This window comes from Emys orbicularis, chromosome 9, assembly GCF_028017835.1.
Source record: "Emys orbicularis isolate rEmyOrb1 chromosome 9, rEmyOrb1.hap1, whole genome shotgun sequence".
Classification (NCBI taxonomy): Eukaryota; Metazoa; Chordata; order Testudines; family Emydidae; genus Emys; species Emys orbicularis.
Genome location: NC_088691.1, coordinates 72,051,092 through 72,073,291, shown reverse-complemented (window position 1 = coordinate 72,073,291; position 22,200 = coordinate 72,051,092). Strand labels below are relative to the sequence as shown.

Sequence of the window (22,200 nt, the reverse complement as noted above, 5' to 3'; positions counted from 1 at the left end):
CTGGTCTTGTGTGTACTTTTACCCTACACTATACAGATTTCACCAGCGTTTCTCAAACTGGGAGTCCTGACACAAAAGGATCACAGGGGGGTGGGGAGGGGAGGTAGCAAAGTTATTGTAAGGGGTTCGTGGTATTGCCACCCTTCTGTGCTGCCTTCAGAGCTGGGTGGCTGGAGAGCGGCAGTTGCTGGCCAGGCGCCCAGCTCTGAAGGCAGTGCCCCACCAGTAGCAGTGCAGAAGTAAGGGTGGCAATACCATACCATGCCACCTTCTGCACTGCTGCCTTCAGACCTGGGCAGCCAGAGAGTGGCAGCTGCTGGGCCAGAAAGGGCCCAGCTCTGCAGGTAGCAGAGCAGAAGTAAGGGTTGCAATACCATACCATGCCACCCTTACTTCTGTGCTGCTGCTGGCAATGGTGCTGCCTTCAGAGCTGGGCTCCTGGCCAGCAGCCGCTGCTCTCCAGGCACCCAATTCTGAAGGCAGCACTGCTGCCAGTAGTAGCACAGAAGTAAGGGTGGCGATACCTGGACCTCCCCTACAATAGTCTTGCAACCCCTTATACTGCCTCTTGAGTCAGGACCCCTAGTTACAACGTCATGACGTTTCATATTTCAATAGCTGAAATTATGAAATTTTCACAGTCATAAGATTTTAAAAATTGTAATTGACCAAAATGGAGCATGAATTTGGTAGGGCCCTACTTATGCCTAACACTTACACAACTTTAGAATCGAGCTGCATGCCATATACAACATAGGAGTAAGTGTTCTGCTCTAATACCTCTGGAGACCAAGAACATAGACTCTTCAACACTTTCAGCTTCATGTTCATTCTCAAGTACTCCCACATATACTGTCAGATGTCTTCTAAAATCACTGCTATGCTGTCCCATGTGCACAAAGTAGCCAGTCTTACAAGATTCACAGCTATAAGCTTCTGAGTGTCTGACATTAGAATTTAGCTCTTATCAGTCTCCAGTGACCTCAATGACAAGTGCTCCAAGTCATTGAACTTCAGTCTGTGGTGTAGCCTGTTCTGTTTGATATAATTCATAACACACAGTGGCATTCTATTTCACTCAACACAGCTCCAGCAAGCCTTTCCATATTTGTACATGAAGATATTTTCCCTTTCACTTTAACCCTGTTTTCTTCTGGAAAATGCTGGAGATCTTTTGCCTTATGTGGTTGAAAAGACTGGTGTTGTGTACTATATATGACTATGACCTGATCATATATTCAAAGGGAACAGATTTGTTAGTATGCCATAAATATAACTCCAGGACTAGTTTTCCACCTATACATTTTACAAATGGAGAAGTAGAACATCAAGACCAATAAACTCTTTGGTTTCTGGTCACGTTGATTGTTGATTTTTAGACTCCTAACATGAACCCACCACAATGTGCCTGATTACATGTAGAACATACATAACAGATGATATCAGTGCATCAGCTCCCTCTAGTGTTAAGCTGTACATAAGCCTCACAGTTATCTCCTCAGTTAAAAAGGTGAGCATATAGATGCTCTTGCACTCCTACCTGAAGTTCAGACTTTGACTTGAACCTTAGTTCTAGACTGTGAAAATGGCACATAGCCTATAATAAGGGGCAATACAGCTGCAAACATACTAGATAAACTGAGGATTAAGATCAGGATTTAAGAGTAGAGACCAATTTACCTGCACAAATATGCCCATATATACATGCACAGAAAACCTGGTTTAGTAAAGTCTTTTATCCAAACTTCACCCCAAAATTCTTTACAGAACTGAAGAATGAGGTTATACAGTTAAATTAAGAATAAAGGAATTAAAATAGCATTAAATGCACATTCTCTATCCATTTGAAGATTTGGAGAAAGTCATATCCACATACATTTGGTTTGCCAACAATAGGACATGAGATGTAAAATGGAAAGTCAAAATGAACATTGTACAAGTATGGTACAAGTGTGGCTTTAATTAACCATTATTTGGGCCTGAGATAGTGATCAGAATCTCACTGATTTAACTAACAAAACTGAGAAGCCAGAGTGACGCCACTGACTAATGGGGATCCACAGGTGTAAAACTGGAGTAAGATCAGAATCCACCCCATACTTTGTCTTGAGTTACATAGACATCCCCTATAATAATGTAATTTTTCCTTGCTAAATTCCCAGGAAGTTGACTACAGATGTTGGAGTGTTTACAGCTATTGGTCCTTTGCATAGATTAGACAGGTGAAGAAAAGGCTGAAGATTGAAAACATTAAATGGTGGTGTAAGAAGGGAAAGGGGCATTTTCCTCCAGCACACCCCAGCAAGAGCATTGTGCTCAGCACCTCCTCATGTTCTTCTCAATTTCCCAGACTACACTGGTTCAAAACATGCATCCACTTCATGAGGTCTCATTTATTAAGTCTTGCTATAGAGTGAAACTCGCTTCATTAGTCGCCCTAGTTCATATCCACTGAGTCCATATAAGAGAGTCCTGGTCAACTTTCTTGTCCCTGTTCAGGATGCCGCCCAGCCCCCTTCCTGGAGCTGGGATTTACTAAACAGTCACTCTGTTCCCTCCGCCAGCTGGGAGTCCCCAGCTCTCCTCCTTGGAGCTGGGTTGTAACTTATGCCAGCTGTAAGGCCTCAGCTAGCTTCTCTTTCAGGTAGTCCCTTCTCCTCAGTTAGTCCTCGGTGGGTTCAGCAAACAGCCTTCTCCTGCAGGTGACTGCCCTGCTATGTGGGAGGAGGCAGCATATCTGCTAGTTCTCTTCTCCCAGCTCATCCACAATTGCTCGGGTGAGAGGGGAAGCCTTGTCCTGTCCACTATGCAAGGCTCCTGGTCCAGTCCCTTAAAGAAACAGTAACCGACTTTCTCCCAAACACTACTTATTCCCAGGACCACTTCCTCTCCAAAAGTACCTCTTATTTCTTAAGTGTTTGTGTACATCAGAGCCTCCCAAAAATCTTAAAGGGCCATGCCACGTGATGAGGGGTGGGCTCCCCCCACGCACCACTATCCTTAAGTAGTCAGTCTTCCCCATCACAGGTGTAGTGATCATGCATGTCAGGTAAACCTAGCTCTTAAAGGATATTTGTGCCTTTACTGCATCTCTATTAATGCACTGTACTTTCATGCAATAAATACATTTATTAAAAGTTACTTTAGCCTTAAATTTTCTTAATTAGCTATTTTAAATTCACTGTATTTAGACAATACATTTTTTATTAATTATGGATCAGCTTCTGATATCCTTACACTAACTGAGTAGGTCCAGGACCTCACTCAACAAATAGTCCTACTGACTGCAAGTCCCTATTTGCAGAATAAGTTACCTGTACTTACTCATACTGAGTAGCAGCAGCATCTGGCCCTACACAATATAAAGTAAAACATGTAAATATTATTCTGAGAAAACAAACTCAGGACTCTCTTTAACCTATGAGATAGTGCAAATCCTACATTCGTGGCACACCATTTGACTGTGTCTTGACTTAGTTCAGAGTTTTGGATGTGTAAGGAATGCAGGATCAAGTTCTCTATTTTGAAGATTTTCTATATTTTATATGGGATAAACTTTCAGCTTGCTTCTCAGGAAATTGGATGCACAGCTCTTAAAGGGTACTGAGAACTGTGCTGAATTCACTAGGCAATAACCTGAAAACATATGACACTCAGATTAAGTTTATAATTAATACTGAAATAATGATAATTTAGGGCCTAGTTCTGCAAACACACACTTATAACCAGGTGGAATGGGACACTTAATAGAAGGTGTAATGCTTACTATGGCGAGTAATGTTTGCAGGAATGGGCCCTTGGTGCTGTACGATCTTTAGGGACTCTGAAGTCGTGCATAAAGAGAGAGGCAGGCTTATTTAACTGAATTTACCTTGCTATAATTTGATTATGAATTATTTAGTTAGGAGTCTTTGTTCTACAAGAAATAATTAAGCTAATCCAAAAGCAATGGTTTAGGATTGGTATCAGCTGCATGTATAAATACTGTGACTGGAAGTCTGATTTGCATGACTTCACAAGATGCAGATGTGAAGAATAAGTACAATTCATCAGCACGCACACAACATGCAATATAGAATATGTGTGCATTGTCTTAGTCTGCAATTATAAAGCTACTCTACCTGGGCTTTTGAGTTCAGTCACTCCCACTGTTTTCTTTTTGCTTTAATGACTATTATTCAACTCACGTCTCAGATCCCAGGCAGGTAATAGTGAGGATGAAGTATAGTATGAATTTTCTTTTATACTAGTGTCTACCAAGCTCAATTAACATAGTGAGGATGCCATTTACTGCTCAAGACTGGTTACTTAAGAAAAGATGCTAGCACCACATTTTAGTATATTATTAAAGACAGGCAGACATAAGTAGGTCCAGCTAAGTGCTATATTCTAGTCCTTAAAAGGCAGCAGTCTGCTATTTTGTATTCATTATAGGATAGTCCTCCAAAAATGGGAAAATTGGGGTAATCAACAGAATGGTAACATCAGCCAGGGAAAGTGCAGAGAGGTTGGTGCAATTTGAGTTAAGATGCATTTCTTTAAATTGAGCTGTATTTTTGGCATCGTTTCATGTATTTATGTAGATGAGTCATTGGAAGGATTTTTGTTGTTGTTGTTGTTCTCTTTCTTCAGCAACTTTGAATCCCCACTGATGTATGAAGTCTCAGAGCACCAAGTCAGCGGCACAGACAGTTCAGAAAGCAGTTTGGGGAGCTCTGTCACAGCATGTAAGAAGGTAACATCTCTCTAAGCTTACTTTATTTTCCAAGGCAGATCTAACCAACAGTGAAGCTCTGCTTTAACTCATGCCTTAATGGGGATTATAAAAATCAATTGATGCACAAAACAAAGTCAATGATATGGAAACATTAATATTAAAATCTGAATGGTCTGGGTATTTTGCAGTTTTATTTGGTTAGACTATGTTTGCCAATGATTTGACAATACATGTTAAGTGTAGCAGTGATCACTTTCATAGGCAGTTTTCCACTTTTCCCTTCTTACCAAAGCAGTAGACAGTGTGTGAACAGTCCCAGAACTGTGTTATAATAGGTTGTCAGGTTCTAGGACCTTGCATAGGGGTCCAGAGCTCTTCTGCCTATTCTGGTGTCTGACTTAGTTGGACTTTATCAGTCCAAGATCATAAAAGAGTAAGTGTTATTTTGAGGCAAATGGGACACGGCCGACAACCTTAGGAACCGCTAAGGTCAGGGAAAAGCTTAGACTAAGGTTTATGTTTAATTATATAAGTTAAGGGTAAGTTTGGACTAGAACAGTGTGCGTGTGTGCGCGTGCACACCTATTAGGAGCAAGGCAGGACAAACATTTATATGTACACTTATTTCACTGTGACTGAGAATATGCCGCTAAAGAACTTCAAACCTTAGTAGCATACATTCCGTGTCCTACAGGGCCAGGTTGTGGCGGTCTCTTGTGTAGGAGCAGAAAAGGGGGAGAACTAGCAGAAGCTTTGAAGAGGTGCGGGAGAGGGAGGGTCACAGCTCTGCTCCCATTTTGCAACAGGCAGGAGTGCTCTGGGAAGCTCTACGAGAAACTGTGCTAAGCAGAGGCACAATATTAGAGCCAGTCCAAAAAAAAAAAAAAAATATTTTTCCCCCACAGGAAATTTAGCAAAATTCTCAGATTTTTTTTTTTTTTTTAAATGAACCCCCACCTCAAAAAGGTCACTTTTTTTTTTTTTGAAAAACCAAAAACTATTATAATTTTTGACCCCAAACTGAAATTTACTGAAAAAATTTCATTTGTCAAATTCTATTTTGGTCAAAAAGCTCAACTAGCCCTACCCCCTAGCCATTGCTTTCACTGGGGAAGTTCTAGCTCACTTCAGCTGGAGGCAGTAGCTAAAAGCCACACTTAAGAGTGAACTGAAATGTTTTGTTTAGTCAGGAGAGTGCTTATTTGCTTTTAAGAAAAGAAAAGGACACATAACTGGAACCTGACAGGTACTCCCTATATTTCTCCTCATTTCAATGAAAATATTAAGAGAAAAATGTTCAGTGACATTGGTCCCCCATGATTCTCTATTTACTCCTGCCAGAGGCAGCTGCTTCATATCAGGTTGTGGCACGCTGGCAGGTTAGTGAGAGGAAGATCATGTAGCCAATTGTACCTATACAGAAGACTTCACCCTTGGGGTGGGTCAACCTGGCACCTTTACAAAACACCAGGCTAACTTTAAAGAGTTTTAAAGGAGGACACCACACCAGTAACTCAGAGCTGTTCCAGCTGCCTGGACCCTTACAGTTAAGATTTTAATAGTAAAATATGAGAATCAACTTCTAATACATCTGTACAATCAAAATCAAGCAGTTCACTTCTGCATTTTGCCAACAGCAGAACATTTTGGGCACATTTGAGGAATTGTTACAGGATACTTTAACATTCTTTCTGTATGCTTTTAGCCACACAAAAACATCAGCTCAGTCTACCACCTTCTCTTTTATATTATGTTTGTTAAAAGTAAGTTTAATTAAGATTTATAATTGCTGTTGGATTAGAGCCTCCTTGGTCTCCCACTGGCAGGGAATGATTTAAGCATTCCAGCTGATTCACTTGCAAGTTTGAAGAGCTATTTCTATCATGTACAGCTACTGTTAGGCAGCATCTCTCATGCTGCCTATTACTTCACAGACCAATCTGAATGAATGCAAGAGATGTGCCCCTTGATGTCTCATCTTATTCTGCATGTACCTCTTTCATATCTTTTTGAAAGGTGGTAATTAACCAAAGCAATTAAGACGATTAGGCATAAACATGCAGATGTCTTGTTTGTAGAGCAGAACCTCAATGTTGTATCTATTGTAGATAGATTTACTATATATTAAATATCTCAGAGAGCAGGAAACTGTTAACTTCACACAAGTTCAGTGTTTCTTCCTTTGGGAAGGAGTGACTTTTCCATGCCACATTGTGCTAAAAGGTGATTTAGTTCATTGATTCACCACACACTGAGTAATGCTGACAGTTAAGTCTGGTTGCAAGTGGAAAACTTTTTTTACAACCATGAATTACTGCTGATTTCACATTTAATGCATGATGCAGATTCATCCTGAATTATTTAAAGTATGATTTCCACTGAGCACCTAATATACAACAGTGTGGTGCACGCAGCTGCTACACATAAGTATGCTGTATGAATCAAATTCTGCTTCCAGTTACACAATTTTAAGTCTAAAGTAACTTCACGGACCTCAGCAAAATATTATTATGGATGTACGTCAGAGGAACTTGAGCAAAATTTGGTTCAATATGTAATCATTCTGAGTATGAAGAAGTCTACAAGATTTTAGAGAAGGGAGAACCTATTTTGAAATGGACAGTATAGAATGTATTGAATGACTGGTAACATTGTACAAGTTCACATTACTCATTACAGGTGTGTAAGTTTGCTATATTGCAACTAAATGTACTTTGCAACGGATATAATGAATTGGTGCTTCTTCACAAACATATATTCAAATACACTGCTGGAGCTATCAGTTTGAGAAGCAGATGTGTCCAAATTACGTTTGAAAAACCTAACTAGTGCCATGTAGGATCTGATCCTGCAAATTAATACACGAGTGGCTGAGATTCTTTATCCTCACAGCCACATGTTCGCAGGGAGAAGATTATATCCTCAAAAATTAGATAAGATTCTAGTAAATATAAGAGATTTTGACCCTATATTGTCAGCATAGAGATAATTATCTTGGGACATTGACATCCTAGGACAAACCTGCGATAATTCCTTGCAAATGAAGGGAAAGTGGCCTTTCCAATAGAGGTCATCACATGATGTTAACTTCTAGATATCAAGAAGTCCAACTGTTCATGCATTTTCTCTCTCTACATAGTGTGTATGTAGATATGTACTAGTTACCGTTAGTCAACATTACCCTTCGATACCACACAATGGCCCAGATTATCCCTTTGCACAGAAAAAACAATAGGAGGGGGGTTCTGAGTGAGAAGATATCCACAAGGATTCTGTTGCCAAGATTCCCCCATATTGTTCTTATGTGGCATAGTTTGCCCCAACCCCAAGGAAGTGTCTCTAGCAACTTCCATGATCCCCCCCCCCCCGCCCCCCCCCACAGACTGGCATCTTCTCCTACTCCCACATCATTCAGATCTGTGGGAGTCTCAGGGCATCTGCATAGAGGCCCCCTGTGCCTCCACATCAACTCTGACCCCCTAGTTCTTTCATCTCCTTGGAAGAGATAACATAGCCCCACTCCACTCTCTTTGCTACTAATTTCCATAGGTTGCAGAGGGGACGATGGGCCCACTCCTTACCCTGGCCTACCCAGTCTCCACCCCTTTCCTCAACATTGACTCTGGAAAAGCTTCCAGAGTGCCTGGACCAACAGGGGATGCCATAAAAAATGGCAGAGACCCCTTCCATGTAGAACAGGGAACATCCAGGCATGGATTTGGAGTGGGAGGGGAGAAACAGGATGAACTGAGCTTGTGGTACTTCAGACCACATGGTTATTTCTTATGGAGAAACTATTAACATTCTCACTTTTTAAATGGCAAAATCCCCCCCCACACACACACACACTTGAACCAAACTACCCATTCATTAAATGATAAAATCACAACACTGAGGTCATGCATGTGTAAGGCTGACAGACCCCGGTCGTCAGCTGGGATCAAACCCGGGACCTCTGGAGCTTAATGCATGAGCCTCTATTGCCTGAACTCAAAGACATCTGTTAGCCAAGCTGTATCAGGCTCAACAATCTCTAGCTGCCCTAGCCACCATTAAAGAGGAGCAGAGTGCTACAGCAAGCAGGCATGGGTGGCACAAAAAATAGACCTTTTTACTGCTTGAGGGTGACAACAAATGAGCAGTATGCTGGCCGGATCCAAGCCATAGCAGCTATGTTGGGAGTGTACAGGGCTGGCCTTACCATGAAGCAAACGGAGGCGGCCACCTCAGGTGCCAGACTGGGGGGTGAGGTGGGGGGCGCGCACTAGGACCCAGAGTGTAGAAAATTGTGTCTGCTGCTGGTGCATATGTATTCTCTCTGCTCTAGATGCACAGAGATGGTGGAGTGCTGTGCTGGAGGAAGGAGGGCACGAGACATAACAGGCAGGCAGAAGAAAAGGTGAGAGAGGGAAAAAGAGAAAGCAGCAGGAGCTGCAGGGAGAGAGAGGAGGGGGAGCCTCTTATATACTCCTCTAGCACTCCCAGGAGCCTGGACTGATTAACACCAGCTTCTCAGGGAGCTTCCTGTTTCCTGCTGCTTCCCTGAACCCACTTGAGGAGAACAGGCAGTCAACTGAAGTAGTAGGAGCCACTTAGGCCCTTAAGACGCTGATATCTTCCCTCACTCAGGCCCTGCTACCAGCCTGCTTACTTGTCCCCTTCAATTGAGTGAAGAGAGCCACTATAGCTGGCACAGAACAGCAGTCATGAGTGAAAGAAGAAAACACCCCTCTGGGGCAGCATTCAGAAAAAGAAAGCAAGCAAAGGAAGCTTTTCTATTCAAGCAGGAAGGAGATCTCCTGAGATGCATAGACACAAAAGTTCACGGTGAGCCTTCCGGCCCCAGTGAGGATGTGAGTGGTGAGGAGATGCCTGATCTTCCAGTTAGTCAGAGTGCAGGTGGCCTGGCAGCTACTGCAGCATCCATATCTTCATCTCAAATGGATGTAACCATGCACGTTCCTGAAGAAAAGTGTAAATCAGAGAAGAGTGTGGTGGAGGCGTAAGAAACAGCTGCTGCTGACTTTAGTTCCTTAAGTCTAGATGATCCAGGACTGTGGACCCACTTGAGCAGTAGCCTGAGGGACTTCCTTGTACTGCATGGGCCACAGCAAGTGAAAAAACTTCATGTTCCCCAAAGACAATGAAAAACAGAAGTTTCCATCCAACACATTACTGGCGTGAAATCCCCAGTGGTGACAAAGTGGAGAGGCCATGGCTTATGTACTCAAAAACCCAGAATGCTGCATACTGTTTTTGTTGCAAACTCTTCCAGTCTAATGTTCCAGCCACATTGGGTTCTACAGGAACAAAGGACTGGAAAAATCTGGCTAGAAATCTGGCATGCCATGAGAAGGCAGCAAATCACCAGAGAGCATTCCATAGGTGGAAAGAGCTTGAGATGAGACTAAGGTTAAAGGCCACCATAGATGATCAGCATCAAGAGAAGATTGCATCAGAGTCTCTTTACTGGCAAAATGTTCTGAAAAGGCTCATTGCCATTGTGAGAATGCTTGCTACCCAAAACCTAGCACTGCGTGGCACTTCAGATCAGCTGTGTGCGCCAAACAATAGAAACTTCCTTAAAATTATGGAGCTGATGGCAGAGTTTGATGCTGTACTCCAGGAGCATCTAAGAAGAGTCACCACCCAAGACATGTACACACACCATTACCTTGGTAAAACAATTCAAAATGAGATCATAGAGTTACTGGCAACAAAAGTCAAAAAGAAGATTGTGGCAGGTCTGAAGTCGGCAAGATTTTACTCTGTTATTCTGGACTGCACACCTGATATCAGCCATACGAAACAAATGACTTTAATGGTGTGTTTTGTAATAACAGAACCTAGTGAAAATGTCCCTGCAATGGTGACTGTCAGAGAGCATTTTCTAGAATTTATTGATGATGATACTACAGGAGCTGGTAGGACAAATGTGCTTCTTAAAAAGCTGGAAGATACGGGAATTGCGATAGCTGACATGAGAGGTCAGGGCTACGATAATTGTGCCAACATGAGAGGGAAGAACAGAGGAGTGCAGACTTGGATCCGAGAGTTAAACCCTTACGCTTTTTTTGTCCCATGCAGTTCTCATTCATTGAACTTGGTGGTCAGTGATGCAGCATCAGCTTCTAGTGAGGCTGCTGAATTTTTTAATGTAATTCAAAGCATCTATGTATTTTTCTCTGCATCAACTCATTGATGGCAAATTTTGAAGCAACATCTGGGAACATCCTCTCTGACACTGAAACCACTGAGTGCCACATGATGGGAAAGTCGAGTGGAGGCGATAAAGCCTATCAAACACCAGATTGGGGAGATAGATGATGCCATAGTTGCCATTATCGAGGATAATGCTAGGACAGGAACGGTTTGTGGGAGAACAGTGGCAGAGGGAAATGGAATCACCAGAAACATACAGAACTTCAAATTTCTGTGTGGCTTAGTGTTGTGGCATGACATACTGTTTGAAATAAATGTTGTAAGCAAGAGACTCCAAGGTGTTGACCTTGATATATCTGGAGCAATGGAACAACTGGACAAAGCAAAGTCATACCTACAGTCTTACCGGTCAGATGAGGGATTTCAAAACGTTCTGAAGAGTGCACAGAGGTTGGCAGAGGAACTTCACACTGAAGCTATTTTCCCACCCATCCAAGAATACAAGAGTCACCGAAGAAGACGACACTTTGATTATGAGGCACGGGATAATCCCATAAGAGATCCCCAAACAACAACTCAAAGTTGAATTCTTTAACCAGGTGCTGATTGTGCAATACAGTCAGTTGAAGAACGTTTCATGCAGCTCAAGGAACACAGCAGTATATTTGGGATGTTGTAGGATATTCCAAAACTCCTTACTATACCTGAAGATGACCTACACCAGCAATGCAGGGCACTAGAGACAGTGTTGACACATGACGACATGCACAATATTGATGTGAGCGATTAAGGTGATGAACTGAAAGCCCTTTCAAGATACATTTCAGCAGGATCAACTCCAAAGGCTGTTCTGGAATATATGTGCACAAATAAGATGACCACCCTCTTTCCAAATGCTTTTGGTGCTCTGCGCATACTTCTAACACTTCCTGTAACAGTTGCCAGTGGAGAACGCAGCTTCTCCAAGGTGAAGTTAATAAAAACACATCTACACTCCACAATGACACAGGAGAGGCTGGTCGGCCCTGCAACCATCTCAATAGAACATGAGCTGGCCCAGACTGTGGACCTTCAGCAGGAACCAGTTCAAATCTTTGCAACCAAGAAGGCACAGAAAGCACCACTTTGATTATTCAAACAGATAAAAATGCCAGTGTTTACTATGCAGACAAGAAAAGTTAACTTTCAAAACGCCTGAACAGCAAATGTAAGTGTTCTTAAAATGCCTTGCTCCAAAATTTTAAGTATGGCATTTTAAGTTGTTAGTTCTCCTTTATTGGGGTAGGTAGCAGAGCAGTACCACAAGAGGAGTAGAACAGGAAGAAGGCAGAATTGAGACCTTTCAAAGTTTTGGCCCAAGCGAGGAGGCATGGGGGCATCATTTGAGCTCCCCGCCTCCGGTGCCAAAATGTTGTGGGCCAGCCCTGGGAGCGTAGCCAGAATGCTACTGCACCTTAGCTGTGCTCAGCTGCCAGAACAGGCCTTTGAGACCACTAATGTCAAGTATAGCTTAGAACAGCCATGAGGCTGCTGTCAACTGCACTGGGGGCTGAACTCGTCATCAGATGACTCAAGAATCCAGGAAGCAAAAAGGTAATAAATAAATAAATATATAATAAATTAATGGAGATATCCTATCTCCTAGAACTGGAAGGGACCTTGAGAGGTCATCAAGTCCAGCCCCCTGCCTTCACTAGCAGGACCAAGTACTGATTTTTGCCCCAGTTCCCTAAGTGGCCCCCTCAAGGATTGAACTCACAACCCTGGGTTTAGCAGGCCAATGCTCAAACCACTGAGCTATCCCTCCCCCCAATATATGGAGCTGGAAGGGACCCTGAAAGGTCATCGAGTCCAGCCCTCTGCCTTCACTAGCAGGACCAAGTACTGATTTTTGCCCTAGATCCCTAAGTGGCCCCCTCAAGGATTGAACTCACAACCCTGGGTTTAGCAGGCCAATGCTCAAACCACTGAGCTATCCCTCCCCCATAGCTTAAAGCCACCTTTGTCCACTTCCCCAGATGCAGTACCAAACAGTTAGGCTGCACCTGTGAATTGGAGGCATAGCGTTATACAACAAAACAAGAGCAAACCATTGAAACCAAAAGGAACAGCAAATCTTGTAATAGACAAAAAGCAAGGAGGAAAGAATCAGATGAGAAGCATGTATGCTGAAAATGTCATTTGTAAGGGAGGCCAGCTAGCATCATGATCTGTAGCAAATGAGAAGCAACCTCAAGCCGTTTATCAGTATTTCACCCAAAACTTTATTCTGGTCAGCCTCTTCCCCTCACCCTCATGCAATCCAAACTGCCTCACTAACAGCTGTGATCTCAGGCCTCCTCCTACAACAGCAAGGAGACTTAATCTTTGAGACTAGTTCTAGAAGTGGGCAAAAGCACCTGCATGTTGTACCCTTCTCTGCACTTCCAAAGCCTGGGCTAAATTCTGCGCTTAGATACATGCATACAACTCCAGTGGGAGCTATGCATATCAGAGGGCAGAATCTGGCTAAGTGAGATCATCCCACTGATGCTATTTGCTCATAGCCAGCCTGAGGAGATAGAGTCCTGAGCTTACTTTCAAACCAACCTCCCGTGTGATGGTGTCTTCGTTCTACCCTGTCAGAGTTCACTCACTGCTGGGTGCCTCCTTGTGGCTGCTTCTGGGGACTCTCCATTCAGGTCAGATACCTCCCTTCTCACTCTCCAGGAGTCATGGAGGTCCCTCCAGCCAGGTCACTATAGTTTTCTCCTTCGGGGGTATCAGAATCCCACTGGGTCAGCTGTCTTTATGCTGTTCTAGTCTTCTACTTCCAGGCCAAGTCCTATGCCACTATTCTGGGTTCCAGCTATTTCCCCAGACTCCTTCCCTTCTCTGGGTTTACAAGCCAAAACACCCTCCTCCTAGGGAGTCACTGTAAATTATTCTTTGGTTTCTTGCCAGGCTCTGTAACCAAGAGCAAGGCCCTTCTTCCAAAAAGAAACTACAGACTATTTTCCCTACAACCCTCTTCTGTTCTCAGCTTACTGGCTGTATACAAACTCAGCCTGCCCCTGCGCATATGGGCTTCATTTGGTTCTCCCACAGGTGCAGCCTATCAAGTTAATTGTCCTAATAACCTGCTCTGCCTTGGGGGAGAGGGGGGAACACCCATTACACAGCCTCATCCCCAAATTCTGTCATGAAAAGAATTATAAAAACAAACAAGTTGAATGTACTTGAATAGACTCCTTGAATAGACAATTTCAATAGACACCTGAACTATCAACTCATCCTGAGCCATCCTGTCCATACCCTCAGGCCTAACATGTGACCTTTTCAAACATTAATTCAGGAGCATTACCTACGATCAGCATGTGCTTTCACTTAAAACAGTTCCCTAAAAGGGGATGGAAGAACCATGTGGTGACCCAGTAGCAGAGGGTTGGGTATGAGTGGAGCTTTGGGTCCCCAACTAACTTTTTTGGGTCATTAAATTAATAAATGTTGCCACAAGCCACAACTATTTTGTCAATAAAGGTGGGAAGCCACCCTTGGGGGATTTGGGGGGGGGGGGCAGGTGGGGGAGGAGGAGGAGTATATCCTAAAGCCCTAATTAGAACCTTGTTAGAAGGCAAGTCAGGGGAGCACTAGCTGTTAAAGAATAAGAATAGATCTTATCCAGTGCTTATGTATATACAGATGGGGGTACTGATGTATGGAAAGTTGAAATAACTGGCCCAAGATCACTCACCAAGTCTGTGGCAGGGCACTGTCAGGCCTTCTGACTCTAAGTTCCACACACTGTCCCCTAGGTTCTGAAAGAGGGGCTGTGTTATGGGGAAGAAAGACCCAAAGTGATTAAATCTGAAATAGCATTAGCCATGATTTTAAAGGAAATTCAAAAAGAAAGCCTGTCAGTTTACCTCTTGCTGGGATGTTTAAGCTCAAAGAGGCAATTTCAGATGCACAGGAGAGTATCTCTGACAGGAGTTAGAACTTTAGTTCCTGAGGACTAGAAGTTGTGGAAGTGGAAGAATTCTATGACCTATTACATAAGATACAAAAAAATTTAAAACAATGTATCTTGAAGAAAGACTTAGAAAATAGGAATAGAAAGTCAGGTATGTGTACACTGCAATTAAACACCTACAGCTGGCCCATGTCAGCTGATTTGGGCTTGTAGGGCTCGGGCTGTGGGGCTGTACATTTGCAGTGTAGACAGTTGGGATCATTTGGAGCTCGAGCTGACACAGGCCAGCCACGGGTGTTTAATTGCAGTGTGCACATACCCATTAATTGCTGTAATTTCTGATGTCTCTGCAAAGGAGAATATGATTGACTTTGCCTTAGATTTTACTGAGTAATTTATAGATAAAGATAGTGTCCTTTTCCCAACTACTTCTAGCTTTGAGCAGGATCATAGAGTTCCCTTGGGTTACTCTGTATTGGTAACAGTCTAAGATCTAGAGTGGTGATAGTTTTAAAATAAAGAGGTTCCAGGGGGCAGAAACATTCTTTCAACAGCAATAAGATCTCTTTATTTCAAGATTTCAGCACAAATATATCAAAAAATGACTAACACTTTGCAAAGGCAAGAGGAGACATGCTTCTGTGGCATGCATGATGTTTTAGTTTATGCATCTAGTCTGAGTTAATTATGGTAGCAGGACTCTATTTTCACTGAGGCAGAAGGTATGGTATTTATTGAGTGCAGAGTCAATGAACTGGTAAACAAGAGTAGGCAGCATTCCCCCAAGGAAAGGACTGTTTTAAAATTCAAGGCTTTGCCATTCTCGGTACAAAGTCTTTGGTCACATTGGCATATTTGTGATCACTAAACACACTTGTGGTTTGAAGGTATTTGTCATAGATCTGTATTCCAGGGAATGGATAGCCTTCTAGAGATTAGCATGTGGAGGGCCCCCTCCACAAACTAGTTATTCCCCTTTTCTGCATGGTAGAGAGAAGGACCAATACTTCAAAGGTACCATTCCACTCTATCTGGCCCAACGTGAATGCCCCTCCATAGGTGTCTGTAGACAAGAGGCCTTGCGGAAGGCACTGTACTTCATGGCACTATGGTTTCTGTGTGGAGATTTACGTGGGAGCTAATATAGATAGCTATATTAGCTGGCTGCATAGGTCAGTATTATGATTGCTGGCTTATGGTAGTAAAGGTTATGGGCCCAGTCCCCATAGGGTAATAATAAATAGTCTTCTGACTTCCCTCTGCAGCTTCATCGGGACCTAGCCAGTGGTAGCTTGGTTCTGTGAAGGAATCGTTGCACAGTTTTCCCCTTATCCGCTTCTAATGGGTTGTCCCCTAGAAAGATGATCTGGGCTCATTTTGTGGTTTGCACAATTTGCTTTTCTCAGTAAATATTTTGATGGAGTGAATTCTCACTTCTGCCATAGAATAGTAGTGCTGGGCTTTAGGCAGATTAACATGTTCCTTTCCTTTGCTTAGTCCCACCATCCTCACTCTGTTTCTAGTTACATCTTGTAATTGAACTGTGGTGCTTATTGCCACAGGAATTGTTGAGGCCAAGAATTTAAGATTCAGAAAAAGGATTGGACATTTATATGGATAAAGACTATCCAAAGTTGTCGTAATTAATTATATCACATTTTGGAAGGACATTAAGCCTGGTGCTTGAGGCTTTAAGCCAATCTCTATTAGAAATCAGGATGAAACCTAATGTGGGAGAAAATTATTTCACAAATGCCTACCACTGGGTTTTCATATCTTCCTCTGAATCATCTGGTGTTGGCCACTGTCAGAGACAGGGTAGTGGACTAAATGAACCTTGGATCTGATCCAGAATGGCAGTTCCTATGTTCCTAGTTAATTACTGGACCATTAGTAATTGCCCCTAAATGTAGTTAAACTTTTTTTACCCTCTTATCCCGACCTCCCCCTTGCATTTTCCTAATCTCACCCATATTCTGCTGCTTGTATTAATTATTCTTTTATCCAATTTATTTTCTTTGCTTTTCTGAAGAAATTTGTATTTTGGAAAAGCAGACAGACCACTTTTTGATCTTAGGAAAGGATATCTGCTTTCTGTGACTTTATCACAGAAAAACTGGCCTTAGAGGGCACAAGGAAAGTTTCTCTATGGATTTAAGGTTCCTTAAACTTTAGGAACAAGTATTTTGAAGGCCAGGATTTGTTGTGAAGTTTAGACACACTTACTTCTTCTTTCCCCTTTCCTGGACAGACCAACTATTTGGCCTCTTTTGACATAGAGGTAGCTCTTAGTTTACCTTCTTCTCTCTACTATAAACATTAGGAAGTGTTAGCTGTTGTTTTCATAAACCAATATCAAATGGAAAGGATGAAGTTAATATCCCTGTGTTTTGGTAGCCAGGAACCTTTTATGTAAATATATTTTTTCCTGAAGAACTTGAATGGATTGCTAAATATAGTGTCCAGTATTCATATGTAAAATCAGCATTTGCACCTTGGAGGAGCAGTCCATAAAGCCTGTACATACCCCCAGCTCACTGGGTCTGACTCCTCAATGCCTTACACGTAGTCTAATCATTTACAGCTGTGTGAAGGAGACAGACTGTTACCAAATTCAGAATGGGAGCATTTTACACCTGTTAAGCATGTGCTACGTGTATGCAAGTGACTATCAAGAGTGCAAGAAAAGCAGTGGTGAATCAGGCTCAGAGGATTTTAATTTTATCATCTAATTTAAATTGTAACATCTTTCAGATTGTGACCACATCATAGCCACAGTGTACAGCACTGAGCACAAGGAACACTACTACTCTCTTCGATAAAATGGAGGTGAATAATAACAATCTCAACAGGGTTGCACCTGCTCACATAAAGGACTGAATTTGGCTCTCAGAGTCTAGTTATCAAAGGCAGTTTTGTATTCGTTCCTCCCCTCTATCTGCCCCAAGTCAAACAAGTCAATGGAGCCTCCTCAGTGGACAGCAGCTACTATAGGCCCATATCAATTAAGAGCATGTGGCCTCCATGCTGCACCCATGCAGAGCCCCCCTGAAGTCACTAGGGCTCCATGTGTGTGCAACAGGCTGCCTGCTTTCTAACAAGTGCATGATATTGGCCACAGGTAGGAGTTCTGGTAGTGTGGTGTCATACTGCCCAAGAATATTTCAGTGAGGCTGTTGCGGACACATGGGAAGCATTCCAGGGACCATTCACAACATATGGAGGGTAAATTTTACTTAAGCAAAGCATAGTCCTGAAAACCTCCCAACCTACATGGAGACCACCTTCTAGTTGCTACTCAGTGAATGTTGTCAGTTGAGTGTCATTTGGAATTGCTTGTTACCAAGTCATTTTTGTAATGGAATTATTGATTTATTTGCAATACAGATAAGCACAGTGCATCACAGAGAAGGATCTTGCTTTTGACTCTCTCCAGGGTGACTTTTTGTAAACAAACATACAGCCTACTCACCATATCCAGTAGTACAGTACCTGCCTACTACCTTCTTTTTGTCTTTAGTGGGACGTCAGTATAAAAGGCTGCGCAACAGTGACAGAAGCTATTAGAGCTCAGAGATAGCTCTTGTTTGCCACTTAAAGTGTATTATTAGAGCAGAATTCGCAAGGTTCATACACAATAAGATTGAGAGTCAAGCACTGTTTTATAATTTTATTCCAGCACAGTGATAAAGCAAGCTACTTGCATTTTGGTAGTAAATGTATGGTTTTAAAACATGGCACTTTATTATTTCATAAACAAGAGTGAGGAGAAGTTAGTGCATAGTTCAATAGTTCATGTTATGCAAGAATTGTAAGAAATCAGAATGAAACATAAATCCATTTCACAGATATGCTTTCCGATATCCCTACAGGGTGAAGACGATTAACCACACAAGGTGGTTTATAGCTAGTGTTACTGCTCTTGCTATTCTTATTCCTGCAATTGTCTAATCCTTTTTAAAGTATTAAGGCCAAATCACCCTTTTCCATGGAAGAATCTGCAGATGGGGAAGTGTACCAGTTGCTCTACATGCATGCTCTAGAATAGGCATTTTCTGTGTGAAGGATTCTTCCCACACTATGCCCCTGTATTCTGCTGCAGCATTATATAAAGGATGAGGAAGGACCTCAGCCAGCTGGGGAGAACTCCTTGGTGCAAGCAGTGTGCAAAACTGCTGTAGACAGCTGTACTCAGGCTCCTCAAAAGCACCATTGTAGGAGTGTAGCTAGAGATGAAAGGAGAGTTCCCATAGGTCATGTCACCAGGATGATTGACAGCTCCATCTTGTGGAGCAGCACTAGCAGTGCAGGCAACAGCCCCAAATCCAGAGGGTGCAAAGGCATTTTAGAGCCACCTTTGCCCCAACTCTACCTGGGCTGTGTATTGTGTGCTGTACCTCCAGGACTGAGAACAACAGAAATGTGGTGGTGGCCTAGAATAACAATTCAGCCGTATTTTAAAGGTAATTGAAAAGTCTGCTCTCTCATTATTATATGCAAGGCTGGCCACATTTAAAGCATGGGCAAAAGAATAATCCATCCTGCTACTCAGAAATCCTAGCCTATTTTAAATAGTAATAAAGTGTTTACACAGATAGAAGCCACCACCACCCTCCTGTGCTGTGGGAGAAATGGAGCCAGGCAGCTTATGGTATAGTCTGTGCATAGATGACGAACATATGAAAAATTGTCATGAGATAATTCTCCAGTGCATGTGATATCTTTGTGTTCTTGCTAATGAATTTTAGGTTGTTTTGTGTCTGTTTCCTCCTATATTTCACCTATAAAATCCAGAGTATTCATGTAAAACAAGTGCTCACAACAGTTATCCCAACCCTTCCTGCTAAACAGAGTTTTATTATGTTGCCAGGAAGTTCTCATAGGTATTGTATGCATAAGGAATGCAGTATCTCTAGTATGAGATCAATCTTCCCAAGGAAGTTCTATGTCTGCTATTACTGCAATTTCTGAATGCCTCAGTCTTCAATGTATTTATTCTCTCCACACCTCTGGGAGGTAGGAAAGTGCTATAATCCCCATTTTACAGATTGGGAACTGAGGCACAGAATGACTAATTGACTTGTCCAAGATAACATAGACTTCCTATGGCAGAGTGAGAAATAGGACTCAGGTCTCCTGCATCCCAGGCTACTACCCATGCTACAGGACCGTTCTTTCTCCCTAGATGGAGCATGTATCATGTGGTTTGTTCTGTTCCCTTCCCATGGAAGGGTGACTGGAGATCCCACACATTTTCAGCCACTCCCCCCAGTTTATGTTAGGACACTTTCTGCAGCTGGCCAATAAGCTTACTGCAGTATCAGTCCACCTATTTTCAAATATAGCTATTTTGGCCCACGCAAATTGTGAAGCAAATGAGAACATACTCCTAAACACATACTGGTACAATTCTTTGGCGCAATCAGCATGTGTAATGTGAGTCACAGTTTCAAAACAATTTCAGTCTTACAAATTTGAGGCATTTCAATAAAATATGTCATGCCACATTCAGAAAGAAAATAGCTTGCAAATTTGTTTTAGTAATGAAAATACATAATATAGCAGAGATTTCTTTATCAAAAAGATTATTTGGCTCTGTTGGACATTGTGTTCCATATTTGTCAAGGAATATCAACATAAGGGATTAAATTAATTCTAGAGGCTGCACCACCCACCTTGTAAGACTGGCTTTGACTCTTTCCAGTCTACAAACATTGTAAGTGGCCTTTAGTGACGGGGCAAAGATAGGCAGAAGAGGCACAATCACTTGGTCTTTACTTTGCCAAAACTCCTAATGGAGACCATGGGTCTGAGTAAGGGCTGCAGTGTTGAACTCATAAGGGGAACTCTTAGTCTTATTGGAGTCAATGGCAAAACCCTCACTGACTTCAACAGACACAGGAGTGAGTTCAATACTGACGAAAATGATACCTAACTACTTCCAACTTCTCAAGTGAGCACTCAGATATGAAAATGATATGCATGCTTCTGGCAGCCTCCAACCCTGAGACTGCCGGTAGAATTAAAATGGTATGTTACTTCCCTGTAAAGGCCTTTTTACCAAATTCATTTTTTGCTATTTATGTCCACCAGTTTAAAGCCCCCGCATCTGTATTCCAATAAAAATGTGGGTTTTTGATAGTCAAAAAATATCTTCAAATATCTTCAAGGCCTTTCACTTCTGAAGTGAACATGATAGGACATTGAGGGAGGTGTAAATTTCTATAATCTCATTTTGATTAAGTATACATTTTTTCCAAATGGAACAAAAGTCTCAATATTGTCCCAAATGAAACTCACTAGCAAGACTCCCATTGACTTAAAGGGGTGCAAGTCCAGGCCATTATTTCAAGCGAATTAGAGCTAAGTAAATTCATCTATTTTAACAGGTTCTCTGCAGCAACAGTCTACTAGAGTCAACTGACTACTGGCTACAGAATCAGAGGACACCATGCCGAATTGGCTTTGTGGAAGACAAATCAGAAAACAAATGTGCTTCAGTAAGTACACAGAAGCTTTACACTTATGCGGGGAAAAGTGAGGGAAGGGAGTTGTCTCAATGAAGACACAAATTAATCAGCCATTTAAAAAAAGTCACTGCATGGTAGCAGAAAAAAAAATGTAATCAGTTACTTAACCTAAAACTGGAAATCCTAAATTTCAATCTGGATTAAGACAGTTAAACAAACAGGCAAAGCAATACAGGTATAGATTTTTATACAGTAGACACTGAAAAGATCACTTTGGAAGTTTGCCTACAGACTTAGGCCCATCAGTATTGACTCATATAGTCCGCAGCAGAAAGATAAGGATAAAAAGTAAGCATACAGAGAATTCTTCCATGTTTTAAATGAAATTTCCATCTCACTATTGTAGGTGCTAATGCAATTAACAAGTCACAAGTGCCTTTTGGTTAAAAGTGTGTATGAATAAATCAGAGTTGTTTGTGGCTTTTCATGCTATATGTACTCAAATGTAGGTACTTTGATGTAATTGCAATAGTTACTTTTGGTATCAAATGGTACCCAGAAGGGTTGTTTATCTATATTGAAAATGCAATTTGAACATTGTCAGCTATGTTCCAATGAGCCAAAAGGTTTTGCAACAGAACAGAACAGAACAATGGGGCTACTGGTCCTCCGATAGAAACTAAAGACTAGTTCAGGGATGGTAATGAGAACGTACTGGAATTCACACTCGGGTGCAGAGATCTCATTGTAGCTTGTTACATCAGATGCAGACAAAAGGCGGGGCAGGGAGGTGAGCTGAAGCATAGTGCCTCAGAGGTGGTGACTGGAGGCTTTTTTGCTTGTATAGAGCAAATGCAGCATACTGAGGAGCTGCACTTATTATATTCTAAAATTGCAGG

General features: G+C 42.1%; 1 protein-coding gene across 1 annotated transcript in view; it reads left to right on the top strand.

The window, feature by feature from the left end:
- The window catches only part of SPHKAP (SPHK1 interactor, AKAP domain containing), a 119,947-nt gene that overhangs the window by 31,699 nt on the left and 66,048 nt on the right, over window positions 1-22,200 (top strand). Inside the window, exons 3-4 of the mRNA XM_065411414.1 lie at window positions 4,633-4,735; window positions 21,221-21,331. Of these exons, the coding sequence (XP_065267486.1) occupies window positions 4,633-4,735; window positions 21,221-21,331 (214 nt within the window). The remainder of the gene's footprint in view (window positions 1-4,632; window positions 4,736-21,220; window positions 21,332-22,200) is intronic.